This window comes from Natrix helvetica (assembly GCF_964273705.1).
Source record: "Natrix helvetica genome assembly, chromosome: 11".
Classification (NCBI taxonomy): Eukaryota; Metazoa; Chordata; class Lepidosauria; order Squamata; family Natricidae; genus Natrix; species Natrix helvetica.
The window spans coordinates 10,564,875-10,579,996 of NC_138562.1; the positions used below are offsets into that span (position 1 = coordinate 10,564,875).

The following is a 15,122-nucleotide window of genomic DNA, read 5'->3' on the forward strand; positions in this document are numbered from 1 at the left end:
TTCACTTAGCAGATTAAAGAAAGAATCACTCTTAGTGAACGGATATCCAGAGTCTTCTAGAACTTTCTAGTGTGCTTATCTGCGAGCAAACTGACTGGCTCTTGGGATTCTTGACTTCAGAAACTTATAAACTTATCACCAACTATCCAGGAAATTATAATTATTGCAACCCACCCTTCAGAAAAGTCACTAAGCCTCAAATACGCTCATGAAACAACCAAAACATGAGATTTGGCTGTTGAAAAAGTCCCTGAGATTTGTTGATTTCCTGTCAGTCGGAGTAGACAATATCGGTCAAAAAGTGCATTTATTCTGATTTGAGAGAAGTCTGATTTTCTGTAGGTATAATAAGAAACATATGGCTGAGATAATATATACCCACTCCTTAAAGGAAGGATTTGTCGAAACAAAATAAATCCATATATTTATTTTTGCTCCTGAAATGAATGAAAAAAGTCGTCTTTTTCCTCATGTAATTTATGGCCGGCATTTCCAGTTTCCTGTAGCTCTGCGAAAATGTTTCATGAATTTTAACAAATGCATTCTATTTTCAGATTTTAGTCTTAGCAGTTTTATTTGATCCCAAATGAAGTCATCAAACAAAAGAATAAAATATTATTCAGCATAATATGCAGAACTCTCTCGATCTCATCACAAGAGCTCTCTAATTCATTAATGGTTATTCAAGGCTGGTTCGATATTGTTAGGATATTGATCAATCGCATTAATCTTATTTTACAATAAAATATCTCAGAAATCCATATTGGAATAGCTTTCTTTGCATTTGGGGAGGGAGATGCATTTTCTAAGAAAACATGCCAGTTTGAAACTAATCAAGATCCAATATGGGTTAACCTGACCAATTTCATATTTTTTTCTGAGTAATCCTCCCAATCCTCATTGGTTTTATTCTTCCCACTGAATTTATGGATCTACGAGGAATTTCTCCTCTACTTGAGACATTCTAAAGCTTGATCAGAAAAGACCAAGGAATGTTTCAAATCTTGCACTTTTCAGGGGACACAAAGTCGACATTAAAAGGAAAAGAAAGAGGGGGGGGGGGAAACATTAATATAAGCATTTATCTTCAAAACTGTTTATAAAATATCAGAGAAAACAAGGAATTCATAGAACTTTTCAACGTGTAAATAAATAAAATCTGTTGTGAAATATGGCCTGTGATTAAAAAAACATCACTATCTTATAACTTAGGAGGAATAAAAATGCTGTCCCAAAATTCAGGAGAACTGAAGACCGCGAAGCAAAGAACAACTGAAGACAGCAGAGTGTGCTAGCTTAATTAGCAAGGTAGCTTAATTTGTCTTGTGTCAATACCAATCAAGGTACCTTCATTTGTCTTTTTCTCAATACCAATCAAGTAACAAGGTTCAATCCTGAATGCAAGTGCAAATACATCAGTCCTCCTATTGTTAAACGAAATGGGCACAGACTGTGTGACACCAAAGTTCACATATGAAACAAATCTAAGCCTCAGGAGATGAGAGCACAATACTGGAGTTTACATCAAACTCATAGCCTCTTAGATATAGGGTACAAGCTCTACACACCATATTCTGTTACCTAATAATATTCTGTATCTAAGCAGGGGTGCCCAACTTTGGCGACTTTAAGACCCGTGGACTTCAACTCCCAGAATTCTCCAGCCAGCCATGAGAATTCTGTGAGCTGAAGTCCACGAGTGTGGTATAAAGCCCTCCACACCTTATTCTATATCTAAGCAGGGGTGGCCAACCTTGGCAACTTTAAGACTTGTGGACTTCAACTCCCAGAAATCCCCTGGCTGGCTGGAGAACTCTGGGAGTTGCAGTCCACAGGCCTCAAAGTTGCCAAGGTTGGACACCCCCCCGATCTAAACTATTATCAAGCAGAGATCTACTTACCCCTTCTTGAAAAGGTCCAATGATGGTGAAGTCATACATAAAGTTTAAGTACAACAGATTATTTATTATCCTAACAACCACCACTCTTCAAAAGCCTTAAGAAAGACACAGCTAGGTTGACCAAATCTACAGCTTCTAATGAAGGCTTTACACGCTATCATCTCGGTGTATGCTCATGGATTATTATAGCTGTACATGATTTTTTTTTACACATAATTGGCTGACACCAACAGAAGTTAAGGGCTTCCGTCATGCATTTTGCACTAGGATATCCATTTTCAAGGGTCCTTGGCTTGTCGTAACCCGGGAATCAAATGCATGGAGCCCGCCAGTTAATGGGATCAATGTACAAAACCAGAGCACATCATGTTTAATGTTTTCTTTTCTTTTGTCTTTACAACAGGGCCAAGGTAGCAAAAATATTAAAACACTGACCTTTTCTTCTGAAATGAAATTTACAACTTGAGCAGCGTCTCTGGTCTCAACTAATACATCATCTTTATAAACCGGATGAAAACTATACAGTATTTAAAAGTATTAACATAATGCGATCGGTCTCCGAAATGAAATGTGTGCCGAAATTCCTCACCACAGTTGCAAAATACCCTGATGCTACTGAAACCAACCTACAAAGAGCAATACATCCTCTATAAACTGGTAGACGGTTTTTTTTTCCTTTTTAAAGTTTGTTTTCTTCCTTTCTTCAACTGAAATTCAAGTAGTGTAGGAGAGGAACTGGTATATGCCTTTTAATTCACAGGGAAGGCAGCTGTTTCTTGGGGGTTTTTTTGTTTTTTGTTTTGTTTGTTTGCTTGCTTGCTTTTCTCTGTTCCACGTGGATTAAATGTTCCAGCTGAGCTATAAGTCTGTGGAGGTTAGCTTTTTCATGCTTCTCCGCTGAGCCAAACTTGAAGCTGCAACAGGTTCTAAAACAGGCTGAAATGTCTTGTTGTTCAATGCAGAATATGTAGCAGCCATGGCCCCCTGGAACATACATATGACATTAAATGACAAATCAATCCCGCCGTCCTCAATCATCATTAAGATACAGATTTCCGTACTCTTGACAAGTTCTGCCAACTTTACCTTCACTAGATGTGGTGCGTCTTGCCTATTTAACTGATAATGTGGCAGCTGATCTCTACAGGCTATCCATGAATGTTTGAGAACTTGCTCTGCGGTGTATCTTTGATGTGGGTCTACATGTAGCATATGAGATAGCAAATCCTGGAGCAAAGAGATAAGAAGAGTTGTAAGTACAGCTTAGAGAACAGGAGGTTACAAAGAGTTGAACGTGGCCTTTGTGATATTGTCAACTCCTACCAACAAAGGTGATCAGGGGACTAGAGGCTAAAACATACGAAGAATGGTTGCAGGTCTTCCCAAAATGTATTGCAATATGTCAGACTCAATCATCCAGGCCAAAGGTATCTAAAAGGTTGGATCATGGCAACTGGACCAAAATTTGTTAAACTGAAACGTTTCGCTTTCCATCTAGGTCAAAAAAAAAAAAAAGTTAGGCAGAGGGTCAGAAAGTTGTTGGAATATACCAACTTTTGCCACACCAACTTCAGGTATGTCTCCCCAAAATGTATTGCTGCCATGATTCAAGCTTTTAGATACCTTTGGCCTGGATGATTGAGTCTTCATTGACCTACTGCGATGGAATGTAGCCTAGATTCCCAGGGGAGAGGAGGAGCTTTCCAGAGGAGCAAGAGACAACTCAGTTCAGATTGTTTGTGTGAGAGAAAGTGGGTGAAGACTGCTCAACCCTAAGAGTTCCCAGGTTATATGCTTGATATGGCTGATAGCTTGCATTAGTTTGGCTAAGATTCTATCTATAGGTGAAGAACAATAAAGAAATCTCCTTGGAAGAATCATAAAGTCTATTTCTTGATTTTTGGAACCTGGCATTGAAGTATATTACATTTTAACCAACAGTTCACCTGCAATTGCATTTACACAGCTGTCTGTATCTTATAAAGCACTAGCTGATAACCGGGTGTTGTCCAGATATTTATTTATAGGGGGAAAATGTTCCCCTATAAATGACCAAACGTAATTTCTAATGTTGGATTTTCCCCCTCACCAGAGGGAGCCCCCTTGTGGAGTACTGTGAAGCTGTTACCATGGCAACTTCACTGCGCTGTACAGTGGAAGCCATTTTATGGCAGTACAGTAGAATCCATTTTAAGGCACAACAGGATGTATCTTAACAGAACACACACACACAGAGGAGTGTTAGGGGTGTCTTACCCCCACAGTATTTTTTCCCAGAGAGTAAGTCATCTCTGTACCAAGTTTGGTTCAAATTGCTCGAGGCGTTCCAGAGTTATGCTGGAACATACCCACACACACACAGCCAATTTTAGATAGATGATGATAGATAGATAGATAGATAGATAGATAGATAGATAGATAGATAGATAGATAGATAGATAGATAGATAGATGATAGATAGAGATAGATAGATAGATGATAGATAGATAGATAGATAGATAGATAGATAGATAGATAGATGATAGATAGATAGATAGATAGATAGATAGATAGATAGATAGATAGATAGATAGATAGATAGATAGAAAGAATAAAATTATGCTGATACCTTTGCAGCATCTGACACAGTGTCCCAATTGCCTCCACTTAAAGAAAATTTTCCACTACCTATCCGTAACAAGATTTCTTCAGGGGTATCATTGGGCCCATTCGCAAAAGGCGTGTACCTAAAAATATTTTTTAAGAAAGGATGTTAATTTCTTTTGCATAAGTAGTCAAGAAACATAGATGGAACTTGCTGATTTAGGACAGATTTTCTTTTACGCTGGATTGATCCTATAAAATAAGCAGAAGAGTCATGGCTTCAAACATCTGCAAATTCATAGCAATGTCAACACGGCACATCTCACCCTGCCAGCATTGTATAAAGAAGAACACCCAAGCTCCAAATATCACAAGCAGCATCGTAGCCTTGCCTCATGAGGACCTAAAAGAGGAATTAAAACTCTATGTTAATGTTAGAAAGACGAGCCTTCACCACACTCAGGTTTAGAAGTAAATTTAAATCAGTGTTTTTCAACCTTGGCTGCTTTAAGATGATGTGTGGACTTAAATTCCCAGAATTCCTCAACCAGTGTGCAGGCTGGGGAATTCTGGGAATTGAAGTCTGTGCTCCTTGAGGTAGCCAAGGTTGAAAAACACTGATTTAAACTAATGACCACAGTGCTGCTTAAATAAAATAGTTACCTTTCCTGAAATGCTGCAATAGTATACAGAACAATAATCAACATTTAACTAAACTTCTGGGTTTCTATGTTTGTTTCTATATAGTAAGAAGCCCATTTATGCATGCTTTTGTGTGAGAGAGTAAATCAGACTAACAGATTAACAGAGTTGGAAGGGACTTTATAGATCATCTAGTCCAACACCACCACCCCCGCTCAAGCAGGCGACCCTACACCATTTCTGATAAATGGCAGTCCAATCTCTTCTTGAAAGTCTCAAGTGATGAAGCTCCCACAACTTCCAAGGGCAAGCTGTTCCATTGGTTGTTTGTTCTCACTGTCAGAAAGTTCCTCCTTATTTCTAGGTTGAATCTCTCCTTGTTCAGTTTCCATCCATTATTCCTTGTCTGGCCTTTGGGTGCTTTGGAGAATAGCTTGACTCCCTTTTCTCTGGGAAAGCCCCTCAAATATTGAAAGACTTCTATCATGTCTCCCCTGGTCCTTCTCTTCACCAGGCTAGCCACGCCCAATTCCTGTAACCATTCATTGCATGTTTTAGCCTCCAGTCCCCTAATCATCTTGGTTGCTCTTCTCTGCACTTTTTCTAGAGTCTCAACATCTTTTTTTATAGTGCAGTGACCAAAACTGGATGCAGTACTCTAGGTGTGGTCTTACTAAGGCTTTATAAAGTGGTATTAGTACCTCACTTGATCTTGATTGTATCCCTCCGTTAATGCAATTTAGGATTGTGTTGGGTTTTTTAGCTGCTATTGCACACTTCTGGCTCCTATTTAACTGGTTGTCCACTAAGACGCCAAGATCCCTCTCACAGTCACTGCTATTAAGCCTGGTTTCATCCTTTATATGTGTACTTTTTGTTTTCTTTACATAAGTGTAGGACTTTACTTTTCCCTACATTGAATTTCATTTTGTTAGATAGGTCAATTTTGTTAGTTAGATCAATTATTACGTTGCAAGGAACAACAGAACAAAGCAATCTACCCCCAATGCCTCCCCAAACTCATGAAATACAAATACTTTCCTGGAGATTTAAAAAGACGATTTGTAAAACCAAATGGGAAAAGGCATTACCTCTGGTGCCACAAAATTAGCCGTGTAGCATGGTGTTAAGAGAAGCCCATTCTCTCCCCGGAGTTGCTTTGCAAAGCCGAAATCACAAATCCTGATGGAATCAGCATTATTGGAATCATCCATATACAAAATATTACTCGGTTTAAGATCCCGATGCACAACCTTAAAAAAAACAACACACATATAAAACCCAACTATTCTGGCTGAAATCAAGGAGGGGGGGGCATTTTAAAAGATTACATCTTTCTATCAACACACAAATTAAGACACAAACAAAGGAGAATAGAATGAACGATTGAACGTTTTAAATCCAATTTCGAAAAAAAATATGGGATTTCAAAATTAGGCACAGACCCACAGAATCAATTTATCCAGCTGCAATTCGAAAGTTAAATCACTAAATCTGATTTCTTCTTTTGCTTACAAACATCAGCTTCAAGATCAGGTTTGTTTGTTTACTTGTTTATGGATGGATGGATGGATGGATTCATTCAATTTGTATGGCTGCCCAACACAACAACTGACTTTGGGTGGCGAACAATTTTAGAAACAAACATTCTCTTTCCCTCCCTCTAATTTTGTCTCCAGCAATGGCCAGCTAAATTCTAAAATACAATATCCCACCTAGCTTTCTTATACAGGTCAGTCTCTGGTTAATGCTTGTCCTCAAACCAACTCCTTTACTGAAATGATTTATTTAGCCTGTAAGAAAATGTAAGGTTGTTTATTTGGTGCCTCTGAGTCAGTGTTGACTCCTAATGTCTAAATGTGTCATTTTGTGCAGTTTTCTTGGCAAGGTTTGAGAATTGCTGTTTTCTGGGCTTCTTCTCTTCCCTTCTGAAAGAGACTGGCCCAAAGTCACCCAGCTGGCTTTCATGCCTAAAGTGGGATTAGAATCATGGTTTCCCAGGTTCTGGAGTGATGCCTTAACCATTACACCAAACTGGCTCTTTGGGATTTCATGGATATTTATTTATGGTATATACTGTATTTAAAAGATTATCGCAAAGATGCTTTTTCAAGAGGCAATTGGACTTTCTTGTTCTGTCTTTTGAAGACGTTTCGCTTCTCATCCCAGAAGTTCTTCAGCTGTGACAGGATAGTGGGGAATGGAAGGCTTTTTTTTAAATTAACAAACATATAAAATACACACACACACAACTTAGACGTACAACACATTTACACAATGCAATACAAACAGGAGCTTCCTGTTCTTTCCAGTAGCAATTATCAATCGATAGCACTCACCTTATATTATTTCCCATTCAATTGTATTTCATTTACGTTTCACCATTCTTAACTTTCTTATTTTACTCATAACTATTATTTTTGAGTTTTGTTACATTCCTTCATTGATTCTTTCTTTCCTCCATCCACCTGTCCCATTTATCCCATATCTGGTAGAATTCTGATTCTTCTTTTCCCTGAATTTCTTTAGTTAGTTTGTCCATTTCAGCACAGTCCATAACCTTTCAGGGAATGGAAGGCTTTATATTCCTTGCAGATAACTGGTCATTTGCATCCTTTTAGAGGGTCATTGAGGCCACTTGGAGGTTTCTCTGTGTCCTCAGGGTCACCAGAGTGGTGCAAATGGTTCCTGTAGTCTGCAATTTTTTCCTCTGGAAATCCTACTACAGGAACTAGGAGTACTACTCAGGTGACTCTGAGAACACGGATAAAACCTCCAAGTGCTTCAACGACCCTCTAAAACAGGGGTGTCCAAACTTGGGAACTTTAAGACTTGTGGACTTCAACTCCTAGAGTTCCCCAGCTAACAGGCTGGGGAACTCTAGGAGTTGAAGTCCACAAGTCTTAAAATTCCCAAGTTTGGACACTCCTGCTCTAAAAGGATGCAAACGACGAGCTGCCTGCAAGGAGTATAAATCCATCCGTCCCCCACTATCCAGTCAGAGCTGAAGAAGCTTCTTGGGTGAGAAGTGAAATGTCTTCAAAAGAGAAAACAAGAAAGTCCAGTTGCCTCTTGAAAAAACACCTTTGGGACAACCATGACCTGGAGGACTGAGAATCTCTACAGGCATTTAAAAGATTCACACAGCCACTCGTCCTAACTCTGGGCAGTTTACAGCAAACATAAAGCCAAGATCCAAACAAACCCTAAAAACATACATCCAAACTTAATTAAATGATCAAAATGCGCCCAGCTTACTCCTTGACAGTGCAGATAGTCCACAGTTTTAGCGATTGTATATAAGACAGCGCTCGCTTCGCGTTCTGAGAAATACTTCTGTCTGAGAATACGATCCAGAAGCTCACCTCCCTTCATCAGTTCTGTGACAAGGTAGATATATTTACCATCATCGTACACCTGTAGAAGTTTAATATAGTTGAGTAACACATACTCCAGGAACGGGGCATGAAACACAGGGTCTGCCTAGAGGCACACTCAACAGAAGGGACTGATTTTCCAACAATACCTTTTTTTTAAAGTTGCAAATATTCCAAACTACTGAATAACCTTTTGCTGATTCAACTGGAAGATGAGAGAAGGTTGAGGGATTGAGGAAAAAGCAACATCATGTGCTATGTGGTTTTTTCTTCTCGCCATAAAGCAGAGGTGTCCGACCTTGGCAACTTGAAGACTTGTTGACTTCAATCCCAGAATTCCCCATGCCGCTGAGGAATTGGGGGAGTTGAGGTCTGCAAGTTGCAAAGGATGGACATCCCTTCTATAAAGTTCACCATCATCGTTCAACGACCCCATAATCCCTTGCGGGGTGGAGTCTGGGCATCTGAATGGAGCCATGTTTTAATGGCCAGACGCCCTTCCTGTTGCCAATGCGGAGTTCTGTTCAGCAGATAAATTCTCAGTGTGGCCAGAGAGAGAAATATCTGCCTCTACCTAGGATCGAACTCACAGCCTCCTGATTGTGAGGCGAGAGCTCTACCTCCAGGCCATCGCACCACTCCTATCCCTTCTATAAAGTTAATACAGATGACATTACATTTCCACCCAGCTAGGAACAATAAACCCAAAGACCTACAAAGACAACAAGGCCTATTTTTAATCAAACAGAATCATATTTCATTGACAAATATCGAGAGCTTCTCTTCTGCGTTCCAGTAGTGACCGGAGCAGAAGAAACACCTTCATCCCATCAACAGGCGCACTTCGTACGCTCCCTAGAAACCAAACAGAATACTTACATCTTTTAAAGTAATAATGTTTGGGTGCTGTCCGTACCGCATCAAGATTTCTATTTCTTCGGCAGGATCTCTCTTACTTTTGTCAATTATCTGGAGGGGGAGAGACAATGACCACAAAGAAAGCATGACAGGAGATTAAATTCAGCACAACGAAGCACATTTCTATTTAAGAAAGAACAGAACAGCCTCACTTCTCAAGGCCACCTTGCAACAAGGGCACAGAGCAGCCTCCTCCCCTTCAATTCCCCGAATTGCAAAGCCAGCATTACAATTGAGTGCCAACAAATCTAGGCAGTACTAGGGCTAGAGGCAATATCGCAGGACAGATATCCTGAGCATTTCAAAACATTGGAACTGCTCCACTGCAACGTGGACACTGAATCTCTCTCTCTTTCTCTCCTACCTCAAGGTAAGATCTGCAGAGGAGACATACTTTTGAGATACTTAAAAGAGAAGATGGATGAGAAACAAGGCAGCAAACCACCTATGTAAGGGATGTGCCACTTCAAACCTAATCTTAAATTGTCTAATTGATCAGAAGATCATGCTAAGGGAACCCAACAATTGGTAGACTCAATTCATCTACTAAAGTTCTACACCAGTGTTTCTCAAACTTGGCGACTTTAAGTCCTGTGGACTTCAACTCCCAGAATTCCCCAGCCAGCATAGCTGGTTGGGGAATTCTGGGAGTTGAAGTCCACAGGACTTAAAGTCGCCAAGTTTGAGAAACACTGTTCTACACTGTGCCAATGAGGTGGAAATAGAGAGGAGTGGGATTACCCTGCTCCACTAGTACCGTCGGTCCAAATATTTTGACTAGTGGGATCCAGGAGAAGGGCCTTCACTGCCATTGCACCTGTCTGGAACATCTTGCCCCCAGAGTAAGATCTGCTAGAACCTGGTTCTGCCAATTAGCTTGGGACTCCAATGGGGCAACTTCACAATGGAGGTGGTTGACAGATTTACAACGGATCCCGCTTTTCCCCCATCCATTCTGCTCCTGGTCTCCCCATCTTCATTTGGACTGTAGGATTTGGCTTTGTATTAACTTTGTTTTTAGTACATACATTTTTTATCTTTTATAATTGTAAGTCTCCCAGAATTACCCTGTTTTAAGATGGGCAGCCAGTGAATGAATGAATGAGTGAGTGAGTGAGTGAATGAATGAATGTGATTCCAGCAGTAGTAAAAGATCCTCTGGGCAATTATTTTTTTAATGTTAAAGTTCTAAATAGCATATCCACAAACAACTAAAGATAATAACATGTCAACCACCAAGAAAGGACCATATATTACCAATGTTTCATTACCCAAAATAGGTAACATCATCAGTGCCTAGTAGGGAGCACACACACACACACACATCCATATATATATGGGGATGTGTGTGTGTGTACCAGCATAACTCTGGAACACCTCGAGCAATTTCAACCAAATTTGGCATACAGATGACTTACTCTCTGGAAACAAATACTTTGTGGGTAAGACACCCCTAACACCTTTCGGGGCGTGTGTTCTGTTAAGATAAAACCTGTTATGCCTTAAAATGGCTTCTACTGTACTGCTGTAAATGGCTTCTACTGGGCAGCACAGTGGAGTTGCCATGGTAATCGCTTCACAGCACTCCACAAGGGGGCTCCCTCTGGTAAGGGAGAAAATCCAACATTAGAAATTACGTTTGGTCCGGGATTATTTTTGAGGACAAATGTATCGATTAGGATAAATAAATACCTGGGCAACACTGAGTTATCAGCTAGTTTTTTTTATAAAAGAATGTAAATCCTACTCTTTGGTGGCAGTGATGATATTACATAGTTGGGTAATAAAACATCTACAAGAAAACAACCAAGCTCAGAGATCACCAAGGACCCCACAGTTTAACCTTGAGCAATATTATCCTCGATTGGTATCATGCACTGCCAAATTTGCAGTTTAGGAGATGTCGAGAAAAAATGAGGAATATGACTGCAGGCCTGATACCTGTTCCTTTATATATTCATTCGAAATAAGATGAAAAGAAGCCAAATCTTAATTTAATTTAAAATGGTTAAGCGCTATAAGACATTTATTAAATGTGGGCTAATTTATGTAGGTTGTTATATATGTTTAGATATTTAAAAATGATGGTCAGGGTTCCAAGTAATACACCCATAGCAAACAGAACTCCGAGGCAAGCAGTTTCTTCAAAGAACAGATTTATTGGATGCATCATATTGGCACAAAGAGGTGAAACCCAACTCTAAAAGTTCCTGCAGTTTTCACCTAATTAAAAGTAAACATTTCCTCCTTTTCCCCAAGCAGTCACATGGTCCAATCAAGGTGCTTTCCGGTTGCTTAGAAACGTCATTCCTTCTCTCTTCAGCCACCCGTGGGAATGTCCTTGGTTCTCAAGGGAAACTATTTTGTTTTGGCTACAGAACTCCAACTATCTATACTTAACCCTTAGCACTATTGAGGCAACACTGAAGCCTTGAAGATGGCCTCAGTCAGGCCAGCTTCAGAGTTGACAGTGATATGGGGGAAAAAAATAGAGCTCCTACATACCTTCACAGCAAATTCCATATTGGAAACTGTATGAATGCAGCGCTTACACACCGAGTAGGAGCCCACACCAATGTCTTCTTTAAGATCATAGGCATCTGTGAAGAGGGCACTGCTCCCGTGAAGTTGCTAAAGAACACAATAAACACAACTTTTAAAAGCTTGCAGTTATGTAATAAACATTTTCGGAACATTTCTGCAGGCACCCTCCACTTCTTATCAGCTCCATACAATTTGGATTTGCAAAAAGAAATATAATAGTAAGGGCAGAGACAGACCCAAAACGAGCAACTTTTGGACCATTTTGTCCTTTTTAAGTTGTAGGCTAGGTGGATGTAGATGTTGATGCATCCCAACTGGTTCACAATTAACATTACGTCAGACTTGGGTTGAATTTGGATTTAATATGTTGATCATTTCTTGCAGTCTGTAAGTCCTGGTTTCTTTCCTCAGATGGATTTGTAAATTCTCCTAAACCCATGACAAACTTTAGCCATAGACATTAGCAGGCAAATAATATCATCATCATCATCATTTAAAGACCCCATAATGGTCTTTGTGGGGCAGGGTCTGGGCAACTGAACGGAGCTAGCAGAGTGTTTTAATGGCCAGATGCCCTTCCTGTCACCAATGCAGAGTTTTGCTCAGCAGATAAATTCTCAGTGTGCCCAGAGAGAGAAAGATCTGCCTCTACCTAGGATTGAACTCACAGCCTCCTGATTGTGAGGCGAGAGCTCCATCTCTAGGCCATCACACCACTCCTAGAAGCCAACTATGATGATGGGTAAAAAGGAGCACTTAGGGTGACATCACAACCCAAATCCTACAATGGCGTATCTCAATATCAGACACAAATATATATGTTACCGGGGCTGTGATATGATGATGCTGATTTTGTCATTTCCACATGCGAGCCCCTTTAAGTCATGTGGACTTCAACTCCCAGAATTCCCCAGCCAGTTGGCTGAGTAATTCTGGGAGTTGAAGTCCACAAGTCTTAAAATTGCCAAGTGTGAAAACCCCTGCTCTATGACATTAGATATTGATATTAGTTTTTGTTTTAAATTAGCTATGATTAAGCCCAAAGAATCCAGTTTCCAATCCTAATGATTCTGTATAGTGATATCATTATAACTATATTTAACCATATTTTATCATCTATATGCAACAAATCATGACGAAGAAAACTATATTGCAACGGTTTTTTTTATAGGATAAGGGGAACGTGTCTGTATGAAATTCACCGAAAATAATCTGTGTTTGGACTCATAACACAATTTAACAGCTCATTCTCCAGGGGATTAATATATGAATTTTGGGTTCCAAAAAGTCTTCCTTTTAAGCCCCGTTCAAAAGAAGACACAGACATACATACAGACACACTTCATCTTTCAACCAGAGAAACCACTATTCTCAACCAGGAAAGTGTGTGAACTCTGACAAATTATTATCCCTACATTATTTTTTCATAGTTGCGAAACCAGAAAACCAGCCTCATATGCCGGCAATGCTACTGTAGTAAGCAAGCATTTCTGACAAGTTTTAATTTATAAATATAAAAGCCAAATGCCACACACTCATCACGAAATCTCCAGAACTGCAAAGCCTACAAACCTGAAATTCGGCACGTATGTTCCTCTTGGCTTCTAGGTCCTCGCTAAGAAAGGATTTTTCGAAATGACATCACATCATCAGCGTTTCCTATAACTGCCAGTTGCTTTACAGTAACACACTCTGATGCTAAATTGGGCATGGGCATGGCCGGCGCGTGACTCAGCCAGCCTGCAGGCTGGGAGTGTAGGCATTCTACTCCCCCTCCCCACCTGAAAAGAACTCTGTTCCAACTGCCGGTTGCCTCGCATTCCGTTACCTCAGTTCAAACTGGCAGACGTTGCACTCCTTCACTCAGGAGCGGTCTGGGGCTCCTTACAGTACTAAATGTCGGTACTTCAGCAAAGGGGAGGGAAATTCCAGCTTCCTCCCCTTGAGGCCTACCCTGCTTTAAGTGTCAATTTATCAAGCCTGATCACAGAGTTTTGTAACAAAGCATGGGTATCCAGCTAGTACTACATATATTGGTCAGAATGGTTGTTTCAATATTTCTGCATGCACAGACTAGAAACTACACACACACAACTTTTTTTTACCTGTACTATTGGCAAAATGTTGTTGAGAGGGGTGATTTTGTGGTCTTCTAGTGCGTTCGTTGCCACAAAGCTGAAACCTTTGAAGAGCTGATGGGCGTTGGCGCTTGGTGGAACTCCAGGAGAATCTTGATTAATCGAAGAGTATGACATGTTAGCTTGCCCAAAATATAATGAAAAATATTCTATATCATCATGCTGATTTATCAAAGAATCCTCTTTTGGGAAAAAATGGCGAATGTAAACCGCCTTTTGAGTGTTTTAACAAAGAAGTAAACAAAGAAAAATGAAGGCTTGGGTTTTTTTAAAAAAACAAATAATTAACATGGAAAACTAATTCAACTAGTCAATTTCAATTCAGTGATGTTAAATAAAAGCCATATTTAAAAAAAACAACCCTAAAAATTAATAGCATATTTATAATATTTTTGGTGGGGACGAAAAGGATTGCCCTATATTTTACTCTTACTAACAGTTTATGTCTATTCCAATTAATATGTTGAACTTTTAAATGGAAAGCTCTATTATCAAAGACGAATGGGTGGAGGGAAGATATATTACAGGTATATTACAATATATTGCACATAGTCCTTGACTTATGACCACAATTGAGTCCATAATTTCTGTTGCTAAGTGAGACATTTGTTAAGTGACCTTTGCCCATTTTACGACTTTCCTTGCCACAGTTCTTAACACTGCAGTTGTTAAGTAAGTAAGATGGTTGTTAAGTGGATCTGGCTTCCCCATTGACTTTGCTTGTAAGAAGGTCAGAGAAGCGGATCACATGACCCCCCCCCCCCCAGGACACTGTAGCTGTTGTAAATATGAGGACCCAGATTGTTGGGGGCCATAGGCTGACTCTGTAAACGGCTTAGAGAGGGCTGTAAGGCACTGTGGAGCAGTATATAAGCCTAAGTGCTATTGCAGGCTTAACACTGCCCATTGTCAGGAGTTCGATCCTGATTGGCCCAAGGTTGACTCAACCTTCCATCCTTCCGAGGTGGGTAAAATGAGGACCCAGACCTTTGGGGGCAATAGGCTGACTCTGTAAAGCG

At 40.0% G+C, this 15,122-nt stretch overlaps 1 protein-coding gene across 2 annotated transcripts in view; it reads right to left on the reverse strand.

Annotated features, from left to right (window-relative positions):
* Nucleotides 1-542: 542 nt before the first annotated feature.
* The window catches only part of RPS6KA6 (ribosomal protein S6 kinase A6), a 62,184-nt gene continuing 47,604 nt past the window's right edge, over nucleotides 543-15,122 (reverse strand). For both annotated transcript variants that reach the window (XM_081964097.1, XM_081964096.1), the window contains 9 exons: nucleotides 14,071-14,195; nucleotides 11,927-12,052; nucleotides 9,383-9,472; nucleotides 8,385-8,543; nucleotides 6,218-6,379; nucleotides 4,811-4,887; nucleotides 4,510-4,627; nucleotides 2,988-3,128; nucleotides 543-2,885 (listed from right to left, as the gene is read on the reverse strand). In XM_081964097.1, the coding sequence (XP_081820223.1) occupies nucleotides 2,760-2,885; nucleotides 2,988-3,128; nucleotides 4,510-4,627; nucleotides 4,811-4,887; nucleotides 6,218-6,379; nucleotides 8,385-8,543; nucleotides 9,383-9,472; nucleotides 11,927-12,052; nucleotides 14,071-14,195 (1,124 nt within the window). In that variant the 3' untranslated portion in view covers nucleotides 543-2,759. The remainder of the gene's footprint in view (nucleotides 2,886-2,987; nucleotides 3,129-4,509; nucleotides 4,628-4,810; nucleotides 4,888-6,217; nucleotides 6,380-8,384; nucleotides 8,544-9,382; nucleotides 9,473-11,926; nucleotides 12,053-14,070; nucleotides 14,196-15,122) is intronic.